This window comes from Perissodus microlepis, chromosome 10 (assembly GCF_051167445.1).
Source record: "Perissodus microlepis isolate ML-2025 ecotype Zambia chromosome 10, ASM5116744v1, whole genome shotgun sequence".
In the NCBI taxonomy this organism is placed as follows: Eukaryota; Metazoa; Chordata; class Actinopteri; order Cichliformes; family Cichlidae; genus Perissodus; species Perissodus microlepis.
In genome coordinates this window covers 9,493,931-9,518,777 of record NC_140470.1, presented here as the reverse complement: position 1 = coordinate 9,518,777, position 24,847 = coordinate 9,493,931, and the positions used below count along the sequence as shown (strand labels likewise).

Below are 24,847 nucleotides of genomic sequence, written 5' to 3'. Positions count from 1 at the left end.
TGCTGTCTGTGCAAATGTTCGCAAAAAGGAGCCAAAGTTATGTTAGCAGAATAATACAGATGTTTCTGTCCTGTACACAGTTTGCATTTCACCATCACACCCCGGTCCTTTGGCACAACAGTGGATGTAGACCATAATTCTGCTTGGACAGGACACCCTTAAAAAAGTACTTGTAATTAACATACAGTATTTCTATCGTACAGTGTACTTTTCTCCACATTGGCATTTAAAGCACTTCACCACGTGTGTATTCTTACTTTTATGAATATTAATTACTTTTCAGATTCAGATTTTTTCTTGTTTTTGCAACTTTATTATGTTGTTGTGCAAAATTTTTGATGTCTTCACAAATAAATAAAAATAAAAAAATAAAAAAATAAATACATTAAAAAAAATGAGTTTTGAAGGTTTTTTCCTGCTGCTGACATTAAAGCATGGTTTCTACCTTTATCAAGTACTGCAGTTAAGCCCTGTGGAATTCTTTTCTTTTGGCAAATTTCTTTAATTATAACAACAATTTGAATATTGTCTTGGGATAATGGAAAAAAATATTATTTTCCATAGCAAACATGCAACATTCAAGTACATGTTTTAAGTGAATAAAAGTTTAATTTAATATCAATTAATGTTTATTTAAAAAACCATGTATTTTTACATCTGACAAATAATTGATAAAACATCAAAATGTTTCTCATTTATGGATTTTAATGTGTCGTATATAAGCCCTTTGATGTATGTCATTTAAGTTCATGGACACTACAGCCCACAGCCTCTAACATAATTTATTCCCATGCCTGCATCAACATGATATTCATAGGATATATTGAAATTATGAATAATCAAGTATGGTAATGTTTATATTTGCTGTCAAATCAATCAGGTTATGCACTATTATGGACGTCATAATATTGATTATAGTCAAGTGATCTTTGTACAATCTCTAAATAATATATTCCTAAAATAAAAAGATAAGAATGAGTTGTTTTATTACTGTATGTTTTGATGTTCACGATTCTTTTGCACCTGAAATGATTTTTTTGCATTGCATCATCTCCTACAGTGTTATTACTTTCACAAGATTAAATCTTCAGCCAGTGTTAGACAGCACTGCAAATTTAAGGAGAAAAGACAGGATAAATTAGACAGGATGAAGAGGATTATGTCATGGATGTTAAAACCTCCAAAAACTTTAAATACAAAAACAAATGAAATCAAACTAAGAATATTCTAATACTTTAATGTTTTATTTTCATACACTAATCTATTAAAATAATGAAAATGTATCCATTCTGTGACTCTATATAGGTAATATATAGCATAGACTGGTTGCTGACTAATAATTTGGTTGGTAGCCAGCTCCGTTTAGACTGGAAAGATGAGAAATATGATGTGTAATATAATTATTTATCAGACTATTGTTATCATCAGATATTAGCAAATTTGACTATGGAAACCAGGCTGTGTGTTGACTTCTGATTTCAAGAGATTGCACTCAAATTCCATCACTGCAGCTGTAGGGAACATGAGGCTGACTTTGTGAATAAAATATTATCTCATAGCCTCGGGGCAATTACACAGTATTGTATCAGGGAAAATGCCTACAGCGAAAACGGTTTAACTGTCACTGTAAGAGTTTTGTGTAGTTTGCATTTATTCATCATAACAGTTGGTTATGCTTTAGTGAAGACATTTGAAAAGGAAAATCGCTTTCCTTTAAAAAAAAAAAAATCTTGCGAGGGTGTATATTTGTATTTTGCCTTGTTAGCGTAGTGACAATAGACTGATAATTTGACAAGTGGGCTTCGAATATTAGATGTGGGTCTAAGAGATGCGCATACATTTACATTTTACTAAGGCTCTTTCTCTTTTTTTCAAACATGTTTCCTTTAGGCAAATATAATGACATATTAGAATAATTATAGCCCATCTTTTTAAACCATGAGAACTCCTGATAATAGTCTGTACATGTGAATCAGAGACAGTAACATTATTAATCCTTGGACTCTTGTTGTCATTTGTCACAATGCAATATGACTATCGAGAGTTTGGTTGTAGTTACCAATGAAGTTATACAAAGGTGATGAAGTGACATGGCTTGTGACTCTGTCTGGATCATATAAGTCTTTTGACCCGTTTGGCTGTTTTTTGTAAGTCTAAAGTTGTTGCCCTTGCCATCAAATATTTGAGAATTTACTGAAAATCTGTATGCAATTCAGCAGCTTCCAGAGTGCTATATTCTTGTTGAGTCACAATGGAGAAAACATATTTTAGTGAGGTTCAATAGTGTTCCATACAGCTGTATTATGAAACGCAAACACTGAAATTAGCAATTTTGTTTTTCATTTTAAAGCTGCATTTTAAAAAACTGCCACAAGAGGGCAGATAAACATTAATTATGCCCCTTCACTGTTTCTTCCTCTTCTATTTTTTACATCACTGACAATATGTCAGTATGACTGCTAATTATCATCATTCTGTTGGAAAAGGACTGACATTTATGTAACATTTTTCCCATCACACTGACCGCTCAAAGCAATCCAGACATACCTAAATCACATTTAACCATAGATTCATGCACTACATTGTTCTATGCACTTTAACCACTTTATCTACCTAACACTAATGAGTTAAAATCGCCAGTTAGACTAACATACGTGCTTTTAAGCTGTGCCAGGAAGTACCCAGAAGAAAGCCAGCAGGCCTGGTTAGAATGCTAATACAGAAAAAGGTGACCATGAGGTTTGAAGCAGGGACTTTCTTGTTAACCACTGCCCCCCTGTGCTACCCAGGAATGGAGGAAAGTCACAGTCCTATGTACCAGTGTCTTCAGAATGAATTGTGTTCGAATGAAGTCATCTTTAAAGTAGAATTTGATGTCTTTAGATATTAATTCCACAAAAAGAAAGCCTTTTTAATTATTACATATGCTGCAAACAAAATGCTTATTAAATATGAACAGTATGGGTCGGCTGCAGCAAGAAAGCGGAGGAAGGGTGGTGTGCATTAATTACTTCTTCAGACAGATGGAGCCAGTGCAATGAATAGATAAAGGCTTTTCCTATTTTCCTAAAGAAAGACAAGTCTTTGTTCAAATAGAAGGGATGTTAAAGTCCCACGTTCATCATCATCCAGTCCCCTTTTCATGGCTTTGCCAACTTTAAAATGTTGAGATCTTGTTGACATCAGATCCTAATGCTGTATTTTCTCATTTCCTGCATTCCCACATTTCAAAATTCCACTGTTGCGAAAGTGGAGAGGAAAAAAAGGGCGTCACAGTCTACTGAAGGAGAAAATAAGCTGTTAGTTCAACTGAATTCAAAACACTGTTTGAGATACTTAAGAAAAAAAAAACTTTATTTGTGACGTATTAACAAAACACATTACCAGATTGATTAAATCATAAGAATCACTATGATCACCTTTACAATGATGAGCAGGTGTACAAAAAAGTTATTAACAGATCTGCACTGTCACAGTCGACTGGTATGTGCCACTCACCGCCACACCCAACGACTGAGGAACATTCACTATACACAAGCAGAGAATACATCAACTTCATTTTTTTTTTATTTCATTTTTTTGTATTTTGATATTTTTTTTCTTATTTTTCTGCCTTTTTCTCTACTGGGCAAGGGAAAGGTACGGAGGGTGAGCAAATTATATAATTTCACAATAGTGTCTGTTTGATCATCATTTCAAAGTTGAACACAAGTTAGTTTAAGGACTGATTTTCTTATCCATGAAAATCATATGGGTAAAAACAGAAAGAAAAAAAGGCATTTCATAGCATAACACAATAGCATTATGTATATCTAGAAGATTAAATTTATTTTCAACATGATAAAAAAATGTGTTTCTTTTAGGTTTTTCCACAAATTGCTGTTGCCATGTCTGTATTTACTGTATGTTTGTGTCTGTATGGAGAGGTGTGTGTATTGTCTTTGAGAATGTGTATCAGAGGTATATGTATATATTCCAATACGCATTTCCCAGTGGAAAAACATATCTATGTATATATATAGTATCTATATAGGATCTGTTTCCTTTGCTTATAACATGCAAACAGCCACTTGGTGATCTGACAGCACAGAAGTACACCTGAAGAACAGGGCAGGTGAGGAGGGAATAGTGTGCATGGGAAGGACTGAGCAGCACCTATATACCCCTATAGTGATCGGTAATATGGTGGTCTAATAAAAGGAACAGTGAGGTGAGATTTTATGACACTTTCAATCATGTTGACGCTGCTCCCATTTCTACCACACTATGTTTATACACAATATCAGTGCCAAAACTTCCCAGCAAACTTTTTCCCCCCATATTCATGTGGAGCCATAAAGCAAAAAAAGGGAAATTTTAAGGTGATGCCAGGTGAAGCCAATGAACCTTGCATTTTGTTACCTTTCAGTCACAATTTTTATTATAATAGTAATTATCATAATTTGAATTCAGCCTCCAGCCTCTTTGTACTGCAGCTGAACTGTCCTTCCCAGTCAGCGTTAACTGCAATACATGTGCTTGTGCAAAGGAGAAATGACTTGCCCAATAGTTTCTTTGTCTCCTACACTGTATCTACACAATGGACTACTATGACTACTATTTTCTGACTCGCACTCCATCTTGCCTCATATCTAGCACAGCATAATCTCAGTTTCTGCTAAGCTCTCAGGCGTCTTCGCAATTCAGTGCATACAAGTCATGCGAGAGATGACAGAGCTGTCAACAATGAGCAACCAGAGGAGACATTCTGGCAGAAGCGCCTAAACTCAGCTGAAGTTGAGACAAAAAAAATGTCTATGAGAGTGTGACATGTGTCTATATGTCTATGTGTCTGTATCTGTGTAAATATGCAAATACACACATGTTACTGTTGTACAGTTCATTGAAGCAAAGTGGAAAGATGTCCAACCATGTTGATTTGAGGAAACAGGAGTAGAGCGAGGAAACAGGCGGCGGGCAAGCACATCCTACAAGCACTGAAGCAGGCGAGGCAGTGGCGCAAGGCTTAAAGAACAACTATTTAACATTCAAAGACAGAAGAGGACGGATCGGAACAGAAATGAAGCGACAAGCAGCGTTCCTGCTTCCTAGCCATATAATACACTCCCATGTTAAGGGTGGCATTGGCCTTCAGTTTTTGGAGTTTCCACAAAGGGCTGCGTATTCTTTTCGTGTATTTTGAATTTATGTGTTCATGTGTGCATATGTTTGATTTGTTGGATTGTGTGTAATCAGTGTTTGTGTACAGTAATGTGTGTTTCAGACTGGGTGTGCTAATTCAGACCCCATTAACCTGTGTCATATTCCAAGAGAAGAAGCCATGTCAGGGGCTGGTTGCATCAGCTGCACGTAGGTTCCCTAGTTATGGCCGAAGTCGCCACTAATCCCATTTCAGGCATTGCTAAAATTACAAGCGGTACCACTACAGAAATCTGTCCAAACGTAACCTTAAGTAAACGCTAAAAATATTAAGCAAGCAATAAAGCAGGTGCAAATGATACAAGTCACACAAATGCACTCACTAACAATAAAGAATCTAGTTTTCTGCACGCAGCATTTTTTTTTTCTTTAGCAGTTCCCTGCTGTTTTGCAACTTGAAGAGCCACAGCCATGATTTTGAATGTTTCTGTCCATTGTCTACACATTGCACAAACACTGTGGGCTATTTTCAACTATTTAGTGTGTCATTCCTTTTCTGTTGGCATTAGATTCCATGGAATGTGAAAAATAATACGCTGAGACTCGCCTTAGGTACTGTACCTAATCTGGTTAATTGTGTCAGTGCAGTAGCTACACTATAGTGTGATGAAAATACGGCTTAAAACAAGGACAAAATTCGATGTGTTCACTTTGATGAACAGTGTGAAACAGTTCCGAGTCTCAGCTAATGCATTTTTGTGCTATAGTCCATTAAAAAAAACAGGTAAAAAAAAAACCAATAGAATTTCCAAAAACAAAATGATGTGCTTTAGAAAATGATTAGCCTTAAAAAATGATTGGTAGAAAGTGGACTAAAACATTCAAATACTAGCATTTTCCTTTAAAAGTCAAATGAGAATCGGCCATGTTTTATGCGAATCTAGTCCCAAAACCATCCAGTATATTGCTATTACTTATTTGCTACTCATTCTAACTTTTAATAATATCAAAAGATCTCACCTTTGAACTCACGTCTTAATACCTACTCTATCATTGAATTTAGCGACATGCTAATTGCAAAGGAATTAGCAGTTATGAGGCCACCACTTTATACCCTAACCTGGGAACAAACTTGCGCATAGTTGGTGCAACCCAGTCCAGGTCCTCAGCCTCCACAATGTGCTATGTTACACTGAAACAGAGCTCTTTATTTGAGCGTGGTCTAACTTCTTTCAGGCACCTTGTAGTCTCAAAGGTGCTAATCCTATGCTACGCATACTATATGCTGTTGTCTTTGCTCATTTTATTATATTTTTTACGTATTTATTTTTTATAAAAGCCCACATTTTTAGATTTTCTACAACACCTCCACAATACTGAAGACAATAGCCCCGTTTACTTTTTTTTTAATTTTAAAGTTATTTCTTTTACTTTTTACTTACCCTTGAACTAGTCAAAAAGGAGGAGGGCCAGAGATGTCATCACAGGCAGCCTCAGTTGGCAATGGTCGTTACAAATAGTACACCTTTTTTGGGTGCTATTTTTGTTGTTGTTATACAAACTGGGGGTGGGGGAAGGGGTTGGGGAAGTGGGGGTGGGCAGCAAATCACAAAGGCTAATCTAAGACAATAAATCATTTTCTGGTGTAATTTGGTCCATTCTTTCGATAAAGAGCATTTGTTTAACAAGTTCGCATGACGTTTGGAGCCAGGCCTGGTCTAATGAGGATTTGGCCACTATACAATGTCTATGCAAATATGGCGCAAGGAGGCTCCCTTGGTTCTACAATATGCATTTGGCTTATTTTTCTGGCTCTGAAATTGGGTAGTTTGTTAATAGCTTTGCTTTCATATCACCACTTCTCTAGTCATCACCGCTTTCATCTTTTCCTTTCTCCTTCTTATCTTTCTTGTCCTTCTTCTTCTTTTTCTTCTTCTTGGCGTCCTCCTTCTTGCCAAAGCTTATGAATTCACCCTTGTCATCCACAGGACCTGGGTCGTGGCGGATAGAGATGATGGCTGGAGATCCAGGAATGATGAAGGCTTCAGGTGGAATCTCTCCTGGTTTCAGGGGCTGAGGAAGGCCATAGCCTTGTCCAGCGCCGTATCTGAAGTGCCAGCTGTTGCTGTTAACTCCAGCGCCCACTGGAGGTGATAGCTCTCCACCACCTTCTCCATCTACACAAGCGTGATTAAAAAATGGAAAAGAACAAAAAGGAAAAACAAAAACAAAGAAAAGAGAATAATTCATTACATTTTATTTATTTGTTAAAGGAACTGTTTAAAATTTTAGGGAATCGATATACTTAGCATTCTAGCTGAGAGATTCTGATTAAAAAAGGAAAAAAATATTAACTTTTTAAAAACATCACATTAGCTGGTACCCAGTTGCACCATAGAGATGCTGGTAAGCAGACTTAAATACCTTTAATGAGAGTTAGGCTAAAGCTATCCATTTGTTTCTAAAGCTTCCAAGCTAAACTATCCCAAAAGCCAAATAATGAAAAACTCAGCTAAATAAAATAAATGCAATATCACAGACCAAAATAATTTGGAAATGTTAAAGAAAGAGCAAAGTTAAATTGAAATGACAAAAAAGGAGAAAAGAGCTGAAATCAAAGCTATATAAGATATATTAAGGAAGTAAAATCTCAAATGAAAGCATCAATTGTCGAAAGAAGTGGTAAAGATGTGTAACTTGACTGATATTGACTGATATCAATTTTCCATTAATCTTTTATCAATGAGGTGCATTTTGTTGGTACATTTACACATACGCGTTGTATACTCTTTCACTGCGGCCTTAACACGCAGCGATATTTTGATCGTTTTGCTTGTAAGTGGTAGAAGCATGATATGATACATTTGGCATTACAGGGTTAAATGTTGGCCTGACAATAGCCAAGATTCATATACTTTAAGGAGAGCAATGCAACCCAGTTCACTGAAGGGACAGGAGGGGACTAACCTTTAAACCACAGGGATGTTTAACTTGGCAGTGCAATTTGTATTTGGATGATGGCTGCAGCATAATCCTACTCTCATTGGAAGCCAGAGACAAGGATTCAACAGTGCATGGATGTGAAAGATTAAGAAACCCAGATTGCAAATTGACAAAAAAATAAAAAATGAAGAAGGGATCTATAGCCTATATTGAATAATTATTTTGAAACGTGAGAAAAGGACCCATCTATTGAGGTCAAAGGGTCATACATTTCGTAATGCAAAAAGAAAGCGGATGCTAGATGAGATGAAGACGGAGAGAGAAGGGAGAGAGAGCGTGAATGAGAGAGAGGCAGTAAGAAAGATGGGGGTGGGCGGGTTTTGCAGACACGGCGCTCTCAGGCTCACACCAGTTCCCTCTGCGCTGACCTACTTTCAGCCTGGATAATATTTAGATCAAAAACGGGCCCCTACAAAAATATTCTGTTTGATTTTTCTTTGTAGGCTATTTATGACATTGCTGGAGTGCTGAAATGATTTCAACCACTGCCCCACTGGGAAGTACACTATTTTGAAAATGTGTGCTCTTCAGACGCACAGTGTCCCACAAAGTCCCCACAACGAGTCCATTGAGTATAAAAATATATAACACGTACAGGCTACAATGACAGCAGATGTAATGGTCTCTACTGAACTGGTCAGTCAGTCGCTCTGCATTATTGTGCGGTTTAACCTCAGTGAGCATATAAAGTGTATAGGCATGCTTCATATATGATTTATCATTGACTCATTGCAAGTACATTAGATATTAAATAAAGAAACTACAATGCCAGAAAGGGTCATTGATTTTAATATAGAAGGAGTAGTCAGATAACAGACAAATAAATTATTAGTTCGAATTAGTTTCTGCTTGCAGAAGTGATCATTTAATTATTACACGTGTTTAACATTTTATAATTAGCACATAGAAGACAAGGTGATGGAAAAAAAGCCAAAATAAAACAGAAACAATGGGGTATAGCCAGGGGTCAAATTGGGATTTGGCAGATGGGGGAACTGGAAGCTTGGGTGTCGCAGTGCAACGTGGGGGAAAGAATTACTTAGAAATAAGTCACATAATAATTTGTTTAGCAAGCTCAGTAGAATTTTCTTTGCATGTAGACTGCGATCAGCTGACCTGTGCTGCTAGTCCAATATTCACTGCTTTAGCCAAATGAATTCAGCAAGATTTAAGGTGATGTTTAATGGGGTAATGAGGAATTATAAAAGGTAGATTCAGTGAGTGAATCTAATCGGCATCATCATCTTAAATATACATTTCTGTGTGCTACCCTTATTGTAGTATAAGCTAGTAATAGTACCCTAGACGTAACCAGCCCAGCATAGTGCATCACTATATCAACTATATGTTTTACCAATGTTTAAAATGAATGAGGGTATAACATGTAAGATTCAAGTTTCTAGTCTATAAAATTTAACTTGCTGAGCAGTCCTTTGAAAATTATCTCCTTTCCTCTCTTTCTTACATCTTTCTCCATCTCTGACAGTGTCACACGTTAACGTTTTATTTTCTCTCCGTGGGAAATACCGCAATTATCTGATGGATGCATTTTGTGACAAACTGTGCAGAAAGAGTTTGTTTGTTTGCTGATATTTGTTGAGCTGTTTGAAAAGATACATTCGAGTTTATGCTCCCTCCTGTTCAGCAGCCAGTTAAGCACCTCTACCAACTTTATGTCTGCGCCGTGAACGCATCACAGGGAAGAGAAAGGGAAAAGGGATGTGTTGAAAGTGTAAGCGCGCTGTGGGATGTCATTATTTTCTTACCACTGAGCAAATACCTCCAGGCTGTCACTGAAAGCAATGCTAGTCTGCAGCGCATGAAAATGAACTCATTCAATAGTAATAAGCATTAACCTGCCTATCAGATTTTATAAGTCGCCAACTGTGGGAGCTGGACTGCTGTTCTAGATCCTTCCAGGCCACCCATTAACACCTGGGTATTGCTACTGAAGGCATGCAGAGTAATCTGGTTGACCTTTTTTCTTAAAATTCACACAACTTTCTGCATTTTTTTTGTTTCTTTACTTAAATAAATTAAATAACCAGCTTCTTAGTAATTATTTAGTGTCAGATGCTATTATCTCACATTAACATTAGTGGACTTACTACTAATAAACTCTAATGCCAGTCGTTTTAGGATTAGGATTATACCATTTGACGGTCTGTTAGCATATGTTTAATCTGTGCTCAACAAAGTCCGATTTAACTGATTCCATTGCTAAAGTGAGAAAGTCCACTTCTCATGTGGAGAAGAAAGAACTTTAAGTAATAAAATATGAAAAGATAGCTGCTCAGATGCACGAAAAACTGCGGGAGAAAATATAGTGCACTTTACTGCTCTATACATAGTATACAGTTCATTTTTATGTAACAGACACACCATTTCCTGTTACCTGATAAGTCCTCTTAAAGGAAGGTGATTTTTTTGCTTAAATTTTGGGAGTTCTAAGTAATATTGTCTTATCTAATAGTTAAATGTTCACAAAGGGTCTTTCCACATTTTACATTTTATTTTTACAGGTTAATGTATGTAAACATGCAATGTGAAAACACAGTATTAAAATTAATTTGGGGCAAGCGTTATAACCTGCAGTTTACTTTTCACCATAAAATTACACGTGACACAGTAGTTTGGACAGCAGTGGTGACACAGTAGTTGAGAACAAGCCATTAAAAGGTCATTAAAATTTCAACCTCATGTATTATGTATAATGTAGTCGGTGTAATTCGATGATTACCATACGAGTTAGAAACATCTTGTGTACTTTAAGTTTATATTCTGGTGGTGAAAGGTCAAATTAGGAATTCATCTTCATGGAATATCAAGTTTATTTAAATACATTTCAGGTGCCAAGGAAAATCCTGAAGTTCACCTATAGACTGTATATAAAAGAGACTTACCCATGTGATATGTGATGTCACACTGTTTGTGAATTCCTGTTCTGAAGGCCTGATGCCTGCATGACTTGGGTTTGTGTGTGTGTGTGTGTGTGTGTGTGTGTGTGTGTGGTGGTGGTGGTGGTGGTGGTGGTGGTGGTGGTGGTGGGGGGGGGGACAGTGAGCATATTTGGATCAATGTAAACATATTAGTTGTCAAAACTCAAGCAGAAACTCTTAGAAGGTCTATACCTCACAGCAAACCATATTATTTGTTAGATAACTACACTAAAAATACTCCAGAAGGTACCAGAGAGACTTCCAGTTCAGTGACTCAAATTAGCTGAGGTAAAGCTTAGTGTCTACCTATCAGTCAAAGGGGCCATGGGCCTAATAATACATAGTGTTAAGCCTTTAAGCAATTTAAACAGGTGATCTCAATATATTAAAACTCACTCTAGAGTTCCCATAAAGGCCAAAACATTTCTGGTCTTCATAGAGGCTGTAAAAACATTTATTTCTGCTGTCTGGCAATTTACCATTGGGAGGGAGGGATTGGCTTAACCTTTGAGCCAGGGCGGCTTAATTTTTCATTCTGAAATGTTGCTACTTGCGTTGGTGGAAACATCTGGATCTATAATCTGTAGTAAATAAATTTTTAGATGATCTTTAGATTTTCTACAATTTTCATTTTGATTTGTAACCATGTTACCATTACCTGCTTAGAGTACCAAATGTGTGTGGATACAGTATACACAGAGCAGAGGTCAAAAAGTTTGTATTTGTCTGCATGATGTACAGAGAAGTACAATATCCACTGACAGAGCACACCGAAACAAATGGGCATCGCCTTAGTGTCTTGGAACATTCTAGGGCTTCATGCACTGCTTGAAAAAATCCAGACCTCTGGCATTGTTAATTTAAAAAACAACCCACGTTTTAATTCAGACATTTCCTGTTTAGGTGTATATAAGCTCTTCATGTCACAGAGTGCAATATTTTAAAGAGCTTTGCTGCCTTTGTGCTGCTGTTTATCTAACATGCCCCAGCCAGTGTTTCTTTTTAACAGCCTATACTTCACAGCAAATGGATTACACTGTAACTGCTAGTGAGCAGGGAAGTATAGCGAGGAGCATGTAGTGGCACCTGATGTGAAAATATAAGGGTGTCGGAAGCCTCATTTGGTGTAACCTACATTTAAAATAGGCTACTCCGAGACACGGTTCCATCTAAAATGAATCCCTCTGATGGTTTGTGGCACACTGAAATGCGACAGTCACAGTGCTCGTACATATATGTGACATGTACCACATGTATTCTGCATAGGATGCATAAACCTTGCTTTTCCACCTGATATCATCTAAAATGCATTTTCTTTCTTTCTTAAAACCATGGTTTTGCCAAGTCCCCTTCCCCTTTACTCCTCTGTTGTTTTGTCTCTAAATATTCCATTCAGAGATATGACTGGTTGCTATGGAAACTGCCTTCGCCCACTCCCTGCTGATGGAGGGTGCGGCTGCTGCAGCAATCTCTCAGTTAGACAGTGTTGCCAGGCAACAGGTCACATGGTGTTCCCTAGCAACACCACTACTGCAGGAACCTGCCAATCCTCTTAACCTTTCTCTCTCTGTTTCTCCATCCCCCCACACCTCGCTTTTTTTCCCTCCATCCCCCTGTACGTCTCCTCTGTTCATCTTCTAATCACAGTTTCTTTAAATGTTGCCACATCTTTCTTTTTTTTATGGCACTTTCTTGTTTGTGATAACAGCACATCTCCCCCTCTGGCATCAGACAAATGTCTCCTCATCTGCACCAAGGGTCACTTACATAAACACAGTTTTGAAGGTGCCACATTTAGATGCATCACAGCATGTCGGAAGACTTCATTGTGATAAATCGCAGCAAAGATTTCTGGCACAACTTCACCTACTTCCAAGGTGCATGGAGAGGATGAAAGAATTTACAATGCAGGAACTCCAGCAACACTTGATGGAAGATGAACAACTTTAATAATTGACCAATTATTAATAATTGGTCAATTATTAAAGGCTTCATTGTGATAACAGTTTGCTACAGATGTGAAAATGTGTCACAGTAAAGGATGACGTGTAACAGTGCTATTGCACTAAGCCACTCCTAAAAATGTATTTCCTAATGCATCAGCAACAACTGGAAGGACCGCAGTATGCTGAGCACTCCGCTTAAAGATAATATTTGAGACAATATTTGAGTCTTTATAGGGGCAGAGTTGGCCAGATGGTTTCCATCTGCTGTAAGTAAAAAAACTGCACATTTTTTGCTGCACTCTGGCAGAGGGGAATACACTAGAACTGGGAAATGATGCAGCTGGTATCTCAAACAATTTCCCAATTTCCTTTTATACAGAGAGAAAAACAATCTTTATTTATACATGTTTACTGACAGGCAGTAAAATCATATTCTGACCCTGGTTTGCCAAGTGATTTACTGTGATGCTACTCTTCACCCTCAAGTATGTCCTAATTCCTGAAGCCAGACAGAAAATCAATGAATGGATGCGGGGGTGGAAGAATAGGGGGACGGTTCACAGTGCTGAAACGTGGTTTTGAAATCTTGCTTACCAAAGTCTTCCAGCCTCTGTGCCCTTGTAAAGTTCCACACACAAACTTTTAAGCATGAGCTCTAAGACACACTTTCTGTAAAGCACGGGTCTATGAGTCCAGCTTTCTTTACACATCAGTTGTGTTGCAACATTTTTCAGTACTGTCACCCACTCACTAACTCATTCTTATAAGAGACAGCTGCCTTTTCTGATTTCTAGCTCTTGCTTGCTGCTGTTGTCTAAAGTGACAATATTCTATGTATGAAAGTGCTCTGCATAAGGGTCCAACGGCTCTGGTGGCTATCTGACTATGCATGTTGCTTGGCCTATGGAACTCTGCATACATGCTAATTTGTTTGTTTGCTGACAGTTACATGATGAGACAAATGTCAATTACTTATTTATGGTAAATATTAATGGTGGATAAAAAGTTGTAGATTAGGGTGCTGGTTTAGCTCAGTGGGTGAGCAGGTGACTGGCTGGGTTCAAGTCTGACCTGCGGCCTTTTGCTGCATGCCTTCCCCTCTCTCTCTCTCTCCCCGCTTTCCTGTCTATCTACACTGTCTCTATCCAATAAAGGTTAAAAGGCCAAAAAAATGATCTTACAAAAAAAGTTGCAGGTAGAGATTGAACACGGGCAAAAGAAGAATCCGTCAAATTTAGGAAAAAAATCTTTAAAATTTTGGCATAAGGTGTTGACCTTGGCAGTGGGCTTCACTGTTCAGCTGCCCTTCAAGTTATATCATGATGTAAGGACAAAACCAGCTTCTCATCCATCAAAAAGTAGAACTTTTTCCTTTGCTTTATTTTATTGTTTTGGATTTTATTTCATTTTATATTATTTTGTTTTATTGTGTTTTGGATTTTTAGTCTACTTTTTCTTGGGGCACTTTTTTCTAATGTACAGTACTTTGGTCAACACTGTTGTTTTAAATGTGTTATATAAATCAACTTGACCTTGACCTAGATGGTTTAACCCAAATTATATTTTGGGCATCTGAACTATTTCTAGCTAAATATTCTGAACACATCTAGCTAATATCAGTTTTAAAAAATCTTCCTCCTGTATCCTGATTCCTACATTTCCACTCACCTGCAGCACTAGATACAGTGGGCCAGTTCTGAACCAGCATGCCCTGGGCTCCCTGCATCACAGAGGACTCCTCCATGTGGACGGAACTGAAAGGCAATCACATTTAGCAAAGTCAGTGAAAAATTTGCAAACATTCAAATATTTAAAAACAGGACACATTTTCCTTAACATTCGGAGATTTTGTTATGAAATTCAAATGATTGTTGGTGCAGACCCTGGAATCCATCCACAACTGAGCAATTTAAAATAATAGTCTAATAAGATGACATTTCTGTTTAATATAAGGCAAATTAAGTGGTATTCAAATAGCTTAAAAACTTTCAAACAGCAATACTGATTATTTTAGACCTTGACAGTGGCTTTCTGGCTCTCCAGAAAGAGAAGTTGTGGATAAATTCATGTGGTCTTGTTGCAAGTGGGTACAGCCCCCCACCCCCACTTAAAAAACAAAAAAACAAACCCAAACCATCCCACCCTTCAGGCTGAATACCTGTGCTTTGCCTCCTATGACAGAATATCTAAAGACTCAGGGCTTTGGTAATGCATTTAAATTGGTCTAGGAATAGCTATGAAGAAAGTCGGAGCACATAAAAGAATGAGCGACTTTTCACAGAATAGAAATATGCATACTGACGACTACTGTAGGACTACATGAAGTGCTCTTTAAACTTTGCTGCTTATAATGGAAACTGAAAATAGCTGTTCTGTCCCAGATAACCAGCTGTTTTATGTGGTTGTGTTTGTGGTTGAAGTTCACCAGGATTAAGAACCGCTAAAACAGTGTGCACCAGTATACACTATAACTACACTAAAATACTATAACTATGCCCAAACACCTTGCTACATGAAAACAGTGCCACTTGCAAACAATAACAAAGGTGCACTGCAAGTCTTCATTTGCAAGTCTTCTATGTAAAATATGACTTGACGGATTTCTGCACTTGTAATTGTTCCATAGCTTTTGAAATTTATAAGCATAATGAACTATCATGATCCATGCTCAGTGTTTTGAATAGTAATTGAATATATCTAAATTACTTTGATATCACAATAGAATAATGCATGAAATGCATATGTTTCATTGTGTGCCTTTAAAAAAAGTAATTTAACACTTTAAGTGACAAATACTTTCATATTCACTTTGAAATAATAGCATAATGTAGGTTAATGTAGTTGTTACATGTTTATACAAATACATAAGAACACTACTGATGACAATAGTATATATAGAGCTTTTCAAATATAGAGCTTTTTAAAAAGATCAATTAAACCAGTGAAAAAGTCATTTAACAGTCTATCAATCAAATTTTTTACTAATTACAGATTTAGTACAGTGTGAGACTTTCTACTTTGTTTTGCCATCATTTTTGGGTGTGCTAGCTTTTCATCTTCTGATCTTTGTTTCACCTTGTGTGTGTTAGCAGGGGCTGAGCTATAAGAAGCACAGTAGGGGAGAGACAGGTGAAGTGAAGACAGCAAAACTATTTAAGTTAAAGAGCACTTGCTACTTTTCTACGAGTGCAATAAGCCTACCAACAAATGTTAATCCGTTTGCATCCAAGGATGAGCAGATGTCGATCCCAGATGTCTGAAAATCAGGCCAGAATATCAGCATTTTCTAAATCAGCCAACCTGAATCTGCCAGCAGTAACAAGGTTGCTAGAAGTTCTCCTTCTGATGGTAGGAAAGATAGTTCTGGCCAGTGCCCTAGCAACCCCCAAACAAGAGGAAGAGATCTGGCTTTCACCTACACTGGCTGCTAGAGAGAAAGACTAACAAGGATACAATTAGGTGCAAAAATAGGAATTTAACTCAGTTCTGAGAAAGAAAAACAATTATTTTAGTTTGTCCAATTTTCTGAGTGACTGAGCAAACCTGCCCCTTTCCATCCTGGTCTCCAGTTTCTAAGCTAAGGGAAGCCAACTGACAGCTTGCTGTATAGCTTTATCTTTACCATGCTGACACTGTGGTGTGAAAACAACCACATTTGAGGAAATGCATTTGGCAGAAAGTCAAAATATTTTACTAAATATGAATGTATGAGCTTATATAAAACTGCCACACCCACCCTAGTAAAAAATCTTTTCCCTCATCCATTTGTTATAAATATATAGTTAATTGTTGTTGACTAGGTTTTCTGCAGCACATTAATACTATCATCTGCAACCAGCATTATCTTGATTTTCCCATGAAGAAAAAATGACCAGGTGTATTCTAAGCAGTTTGATGTATACGAATATGACACAGAAAGTACTGATGTATTGCACTTCTGTCTACACTCAGAATATGGGTCAACAGTGCTGGTGTTACATGCTGTTACATTACAGCACGCCTGTGTTGTGGCTAAGTGTTGATGTGAGCCATCTCTGTGTCTCTGTGTGTTTTACAGTCACTGTCATTTAAGAAGTGGCAGCGGCAAATTGCAGTGATGATTTATCTGAATCCATGTCATGTAATAGTGACTTGATGACAGAGTGCACATGATCCATACAAATTAACACTAATATCCAATTAAATCAACTTAGACTAAGAAGATGACTTCACAAATGAGCTGTAAGCACTGGTACCATGAAATTTGGGAGAATTTTGCAGAAAGCATAGGCGTGTGAGTAGTAAACACATTAATTCCTGATGTCCCTGCTGTTTTTAGATCAACTTATGGGGAAATAAAAGACATTTTCTGACATAATCATGGGAAAACTGTTAAGTTTTGTTTTGGGTAGAATTTTTTCTAATCGTTGGTGCTTTTTTCTATGATCCTCTTCATTTCAGTATTCTCTGGTTTGCAGCTAATGACACTGCTTAAAGTGTAGTGCTTCATTAATTAGATATATGTAGGTGGGAATGCTCGAATATTCATGAAAGAGCAAGCACACTAAAATCACAGCAATCTATTGTTGACACAATACCTAGGAGAGGTTTCAATCCCAAATCTTAGAAATGATTTTAGGAGAGGATAATCATAGCTAGAGTACTACAGTGTTTGTAGACTTAAAACAATTAAAATGTTTTAGTTTAATATGTCTTTGGAGGTGTTGTTTTGTGTGGATTTGGCAATAAGAAGTGGAAAAACTTAGAGATGTAAAAAAACATCATCTTTGCACAATAATATGTGATACACAGAGAAATGCAAACGCATGCATGGGGTGGTGGTGAGGGGCAGTTGTACATGCAGACACTGAAGCACATGTGCATGTGATAATCTAGGAAATGTCATCATCTGCCTGTTTGTCCTTCATGCTTCCAGCTTAAAGACTGCAAGTGAGGGAGTGATGCTCAGAATGTAGATGACCTATATAGTATTTCACTGCAGAGGACCAAGGCTATGAATCCAGTGACCGAACCGCAAAGGCCTTTTCCCAAAGGGAGAGGTTGAGGTTAAAGGTTCAAACAAATGCTTAGGCGCCACTCACAGTCATTTCTGAAAAGCTACAGCATTAGTGTTGCAGTAGCTTTTTGAATCATTTCCATAGAGGTGTGGGGATAAATGTAACTGTAACATGTGAATAAATCATTTGCTTGGGGAATCGTATATGTTATAGCTGCAAGAGCAAAATGAGGGGTCTCTCTAATGGTGCAGACTAGATGGCGGCAGGATGAGTAGAGTGGAAAGGTGGAACCTTTTTTGAGATGATAAAAAGTTGCACAAGACTTTAACGTGGAAAATGCTTACCTCTGCACCCCTGCCCTCAAAGATGCAGAATATCTCCAGTCAGCATTCGGGGCTTTGGGCTGAGCGAGCAAGAGGGAGAGAGAGGTAGCGAGAGAAAAGAAAATGAAGGAGAGAGAGGTAGAGACAGAGAGGGAGGATGAAGAGAGTAAGTTTAGCTTGATCTCATACTGTGCAGAGCCATGGCCTCATCAATTAATCATGATACGCATCCCAGTTCTGGACGTGATAGGAACACTGCAGTTGTGTCACTGATTGCAAGCACAAACACACACACACGCCCTTATGCACGCACGCACGCACGCGCGCACGCACACAAACACACACACACACGAAAGGACTTTAAAAAGGACAATGACTGCAAGCCATATTGACAGCTTCTGGACAGTCTCTCATTCCACTGCTCTGTAAATGTGTGAGCTGGGAGAGTAATGCCCTTTAAAGGAATACTATGATGACAGTACAGACTAATGCGTATGTGTTTGTGTGTCACTGGAGTAAATCTGTCTGCTCCTGATGAACCTAGCTGAGTGCTTCAAATTCCCAGCAGCCCTCTGGTAAATAATTGCCTTTAAACTCCAATAAAAAAAGAGAGACCAGCCACATCCAATATCTCTGGCCTGCATTGGTCCTTGCTATATTAAGATACGGCTATCTCAGCTATCAACACATAGTATTTATAAAAGTATTTCCTCTTTAATTGTGTTCCTTTTCTGAATATCTCATCTAAAACATTAAATTATCATTAATCAATGGTAACTGTATGGGCACATTTTAATAGTACATAGCACATTCTATACTTGCACTGAAAACCTGATAAACAACATTCAGGTTGAGCACAGAAATTTAAAAAGTATTGGTGAAGTTCAGATCTGGGGCTTGAGGCTATTCACCACTGTAAGCCTGCTAGGACTCCCAGAAATAAGTGGAAGTCCCAATAGGACTTTGGTCATTGTAGATTTCACTGATGATTCTACATGTAAGTTCAAAGAACGTCCCCCTCTTTGCAATATAAATGGCATAGAAGGGGCAAGTCATTGTTTTAATGACCTAATGCTTCACAGCCATTAATTATGCCGGACTCTTTCATAATCATGTTCTTCATGAGTAGGCACATGCACAACGCTGAATTTAAAAAAAAACTGTGTTTAAGAAACAAACCTGCGCTGGCAGCAGCAAGTGTCCCAGATAAAGAAAGCACATCATGTTCCTTAGTTCATATCAGGGGGGAGTATTTTTTGCTGGTAGATCCAGCCCATTTGAGTAAATTTAATTTGCAAGGCTGATGAACACAGTGTGGAGGTTAATTTCATTTACACTGCTACATTTGTCTTGATCAGATTTCTTTTTAAAATAACTAATTTACCAGAGACTGCCACCTGCTAATTAAGACAGGGAACTCGTGGAAAATCCAAACCTTCAACATCATATAAATTTAAAAAAAAAAAACAACAACAACAACAAAAAAGCAAAAAACTAAAAATAACTAAAAAATGAATATTTGCATCATCAGCAAGCATTAGTGATAAAAGCAGAATATGTCACCCCAAACTTTTTTGCAAGAGTCATTTAAGACATAATCTAAATGACTTTAGAATAACTTTAACATAAACACAAATGGAAATAATGTGCTCAGGAAATCACATAAGCCAAACCCTTAATTTTAATATTGCCAGTTAAAAATCTCTATTATTAAATGAGGTTAACTCATTAATGATTCTCTCTTTTTTTAAAAAAAATCACCCAGAAGTCATAAATGCAATACAGCCCTAAAAATAAACCTCAAAACTAACCATAAGCAGAAATCAAGTCAGGAAACCCCAACTGCTCCTATGTCACTGCCTTACTCAGTCACACACAACAAAAACACAGACAAATCAAAACTGCATGCAAAGAGGGTGAGCAAGTAGTAGGAATGATACATGACCTGTTCCTGGTGTAGACGTGATGACAATCTCAAGGTGAAACACAAATCTCTGAATCATCAGAAATAACATAGGACCCTTGAAAAGCATCACAACTGACACTAATTCGGTGTGAGTGCTGAGCTAGGCTACACTGAGTAAGTTTGCAGTGCAAGTGGGAACTAAACAAAGAGACTGAAGCTTGCAGGGATTCAGTTCAGGACAGGGTAAAAACCTGACGTGCAACATGTCATCTCCCTGCAGCAACAAAGTGACAGTGACAGAGAATATGGTAACACTGCACACTGGCACAATATTGGAATGAAAAGTCAGGTTTGGCATGTTTAAAAGTGCCTAATACTGCTTACACCTTGGTCAAATTCAAGACACTTTTTAAAACTTGAAGGTTCCTGACCTTCCGGCTATGCGGACAAAAGGTAAAAATAAAAAATTCATGACCCACCTCTGGGCAGATTTGGAGGGAGGCATCGGGCATGCTCAGTCTGCGTACAAATCCACTTCCACTGGTGAAAAAGCGGTCGGCACCGCTGCCCCAGGTGCCGCTGATGGGTCGTCCTGTGTTGTAGAACATGAAAGTGTCACTGCCAGACGTGGCAGTCAGGCAGGTCTTGTAGCAGTAAGTCTTCGTTAGGGAGCCATTCCCACGTACTTCGATGTAGTGAGGCTCCACTTTAAGGTCTCTCCGAAGCACCACATTGTTATTAGGCTGGCCTGGAGCTCCACTGCTGCCACCTCCGCCAGCACTCACGCTGCTGTTCCCACCATCTGGAGGGGGTTTCTGTGACACACAGCATGGGGAACAGGACCCAGGCTGGGTGCAGTAGGCGTGGCAGCGGACGATAGCCAGCACCACCACAGTGACCAGGAAAACAAAGGTCGTGGCACTCAAAGCCACGGTCAAGTAGACGGTCACTTTGGACAAAGGGATTGGGCCTTGAGGTCGCATTATCCTCTTGGGATCAGACACCACTTTTGGTGGCACCTCCATGACTGCCACGTTAATAGTAGCGGTGGAGGAGAGAGCAGGCTGGCCATGATCCTTTACAAGAACAGTTAGAGTGAAGGAGGTGGAGTTGTCTTCCAAGATCCTCCGAGTGGTCCTGATCTCTCCGTTGTGTTCGTGCACCTTGAACAAGTCCGGGTCAGTGGCTGTCTCCAGCACATACCCCAGCCAAGCATTTGGACCAGCATCTGCATCGTATGCCACCACTTTGGTCACCAGGACACCAGGTTCGGCATTCTTTTGTACCGTCTCCAAGGAGCGCGTGCCATTGCCAGGGGGGTTGACTATCAGTGGTGCATGGTCATTCTGATCCATTATATAGATGTAGACTGTGGCGACACGGCTGAGCGGAGGAATGCCCCCATCTTGGGCTTTGACCTGGAAGTGAAACTCTCTCAGTGACTCATAGTCAAAGGCTCGCAGGGCATAAGCCTCCCCTGTATCGGCCTTCACAGACACATATGAGGTGACAGGAATGCCGTGGTTGTTGTCATTGAGCACTGTGTAGGTGATGCGTGCGTTCTCTTTGATGTCGGCATCTCGAGCTTTCACAGTACACAAAGAGGCCCCGGGGGCATTGTTCTCAGCCACATAGACTGTATATGAGGTCTGTTCAAATCGTGGAGGGTTGTCATTAACATCTGCCACATCCACCTGTATAGTCTTCTGGGAGGATAGGGGAGGATTTCCTCCATCTGTGGCACTCAGCGTGACATTGTAGGCATCAGTGGTCTCACGGTCCAGAAAGGCTGAGGTAACCAGAGTGTAATAGTTTCTGAATGACTTGATCTTGAATGGAAGGCCTGCTGGGATCTCCAAGTTCACCTGCTTGTTAGCTCCAGAGTCTCGATCAGTAACACTAATAAGGGCCACAACTGTGTCTGCACGGGCATCCTCCCTCACGGGGCTCGACAGAGATGACAACACTATCTGAGGGACGTTGTCATTCACATCCACAACCTCTACTACCACTTTACAGTGTGCTGCCACAGCACCGGGGCCCCTGTCCATTGCCTGAATGTACATCTCATAGGAGTTAGTCTCTTCATAATCAACATTGTTTCTCACTCTTATCTCTCCTGTATTAGTGTCCATGCTGAACATCTGCCTCACTCTCTCCGGGGTGTAGCTGCTGAAGGAGTAATAAATCTCCCCATTTGTGCCCTCATCCAGGTCAGTTGCATTCAATTTGATCACCAGGGTGTCTTTGGGGGAGTTTTCTAACACTTTCACTTTGTACACTGAGCTGTCAAATGAGGGAATATTGTCATTTGAGTCCAGTACCCGGACACTGATTTTAGTCGTCCCTGTTTTTTCCGGCGTCCCACCATCCACAGCACTTAGAATTAATTGATGGTAAGGCGTCTGCTCGCGATCAAGGGGCTTTTTGAGCACAAGCTCGATGTGCTTTGTATTTAGAGAGGGTTTGTTAGAAACCAGCGCGAAATGGTCGTTTGTGCTAAGCTGATACATGCGAACTGAATTTGACCCAGTATCTGGATCTTGAGCGTTTTCAATTGGGTAACGAGACCCCGGTAAAGCAGACTCTATTATTTCCAATTGATACTCGTCTCTGGGGAACTGCGGCGCATTGTCGTTGGCATCTACAATCTCCACCTCGACGTGGTGCACTTCAGTGGGGTTTTCAATCAGCACCTCTAGATTAATGAGGCAGGTGCTGGATAAATCGCACAGTGCCTCCCTGTCAATCCTTTCATTGACAAGCAATTTCCCATTTTTGGGGTTGACAATCACATTGCGTTTGCCGCTGTTGGAGGTTACCTTGATTTTTCGGGTGGCGAGCTTTCGAATATCCAGCCCCAAGTCATGCGCCAGATCACCAACCAGTGCCCCATTTTCTAGTTCTTCTGTAATCGAATATCGTAACTGTCCAAATGAAAGGCCACAAAATAATGAAAATATCACAAAATAAAAAGGCACATTATTCCCTATCCGGTTGCACAGCCCAGCCACAGCCATTGCAAGCTCACAGGATCCGCAGACGGATTAAATGCAGCCTTCCGCCTTTTTAGCTTGCAGTATCTCGCATCCCAGCACCTCATTAAGGTGGGCTAATTGGTCTCCCGGTAAATGAAACAGAAGCGGCTCATCCACTGTGATACCCGGCTGAAGCGAATCCTCTCCAGCGCATCCATATTACCTTTGTCCGTGAGGCGCTTTTTTTGTCTCCAATGCGCGCTGCTGACGGGTGTGTTTCCCTGTCGCTGGAGCCGTTAGATAATCAAGGCAGGCGAAGTTTTACCTTATGGAATCGGAAAAGACCGCTGTCCCTTTCAAAATAAAATTATAAGCGGTCTGTGCCTAAGTTTGCTTGCGCTTGAAGAGGAGAAAAAATTACTTAACCAATCCAATGTTTGGGATTATGTTAGGCGCTGAAATAAAAGGAAAAAGGTCACAGCTTGTCAAGGATTTCAGTAATTCCTTGCTTACAAAAAAAATTTGTAAAATTTTGAACCATTATGAATAATAATTTGTTCATAATCACATAAAAATTTGTGATACGTCACTTAACTACCACCATTTTAAATAGTTATTTTAGTATTGATTAAAGACTTTTATGTGAGACGTGATGCTTGAACTGTATTACATTTTTTGTGCCTGATGTTGTATGACATGATTAAAAAGAATTATGTTTATGTATTTAATTTAGTTTAATAAATGGAATTGTGAACCAAGCACTACGGATCAAATATTTACACAGTATGTTCTGTGCAAAAAAATAAAGCAGTGCCAGTCTGTTCATATTGGGTTTATTTTGAATGGATAACCGGAACTCATAAAATTCAATGTAGGTGACTTGACCTTGGAAGGACACTATCCGCCCTAGCGCGCACTCAGATTTCAGCTCTCTCCTCTCCGCTGTGGCGCAGCTCCCCGCTTCCCCCTCCACCCATTTCTCTCCTCTCATCCCCCCCATTGCGATGTCGGTGTAAGGTCTGTGAGCTAACCACATATTAAAGCACCTCCAGAAAAAAAAAGAATGGCGACCACACAAAAAGACCACATAAATATTTGGCGTATGCATCCAGTCTCACCAGACTTTCATCCCGTAATTAAAATTAGCTGTGCAGCATGTGGCAAAATATTAATCGCAGACTTACAGGGAATTGATGATATAACGTGAATATTTAGTTAAAATGTTTTATTTGGCAGATTCTCTTGGATTCACTATTGCGCAAGAAGTGAGGGGCGGTGGTAATGAATGGATCCGCCGAAACTCTCAGCGTAATAAAATACAAATGTGGGGAAACGTGTTCACAAACACAGACACATGTCCGGGAACTGGCTCATGTTTGTCGTCCTTTGTCTGCTCCGAAGTCGCAAAGATGGTTAATTTGCCAGTGGCGATTCTGCAGCGCAGCCTACCGCATGGCGATCATTTAGGCAAGGCACAGCAGCAAGAAAGCATTGTACTGACAATCACAAGCTCCTCTCCACATGGATCACTGTCAGAGGCAGACCTCAGACTGTCAGGTCACATAATCGTATTAAAGAAGCCCCATAAAGGACCCCATAAAGCAGAAGTCTCATTC

At 39.2% G+C, this 24,847-nt stretch overlaps 1 protein-coding gene across 1 annotated transcript; it reads right to left on the bottom strand.

The window, feature by feature from the left end:
* Positions 1-3,336: 3,336 nt before the first annotated feature.
* On the bottom strand, positions 3,337-23,545 carry LOC146378772 (protocadherin alpha-C2-like). Its single transcript, XM_084941815.1, has 4 exons — positions 20,733-23,545; positions 18,369-18,427; positions 14,696-14,781; positions 3,337-7,316 (listed from the first exon to the last, which is right to left on the bottom strand). Exons 1-4 carry the CDS (start codon positions 23,271-23,273, stop codon positions 7,003-7,005), a joined length of 3,000 nt encoding a protein of 999 aa, XP_084797941.1. The 5' UTR covers positions 23,274-23,545; the 3' UTR covers positions 3,337-7,002.
* Between the last annotated feature and the right edge of the window lie 1,302 nt (positions 23,546-24,847).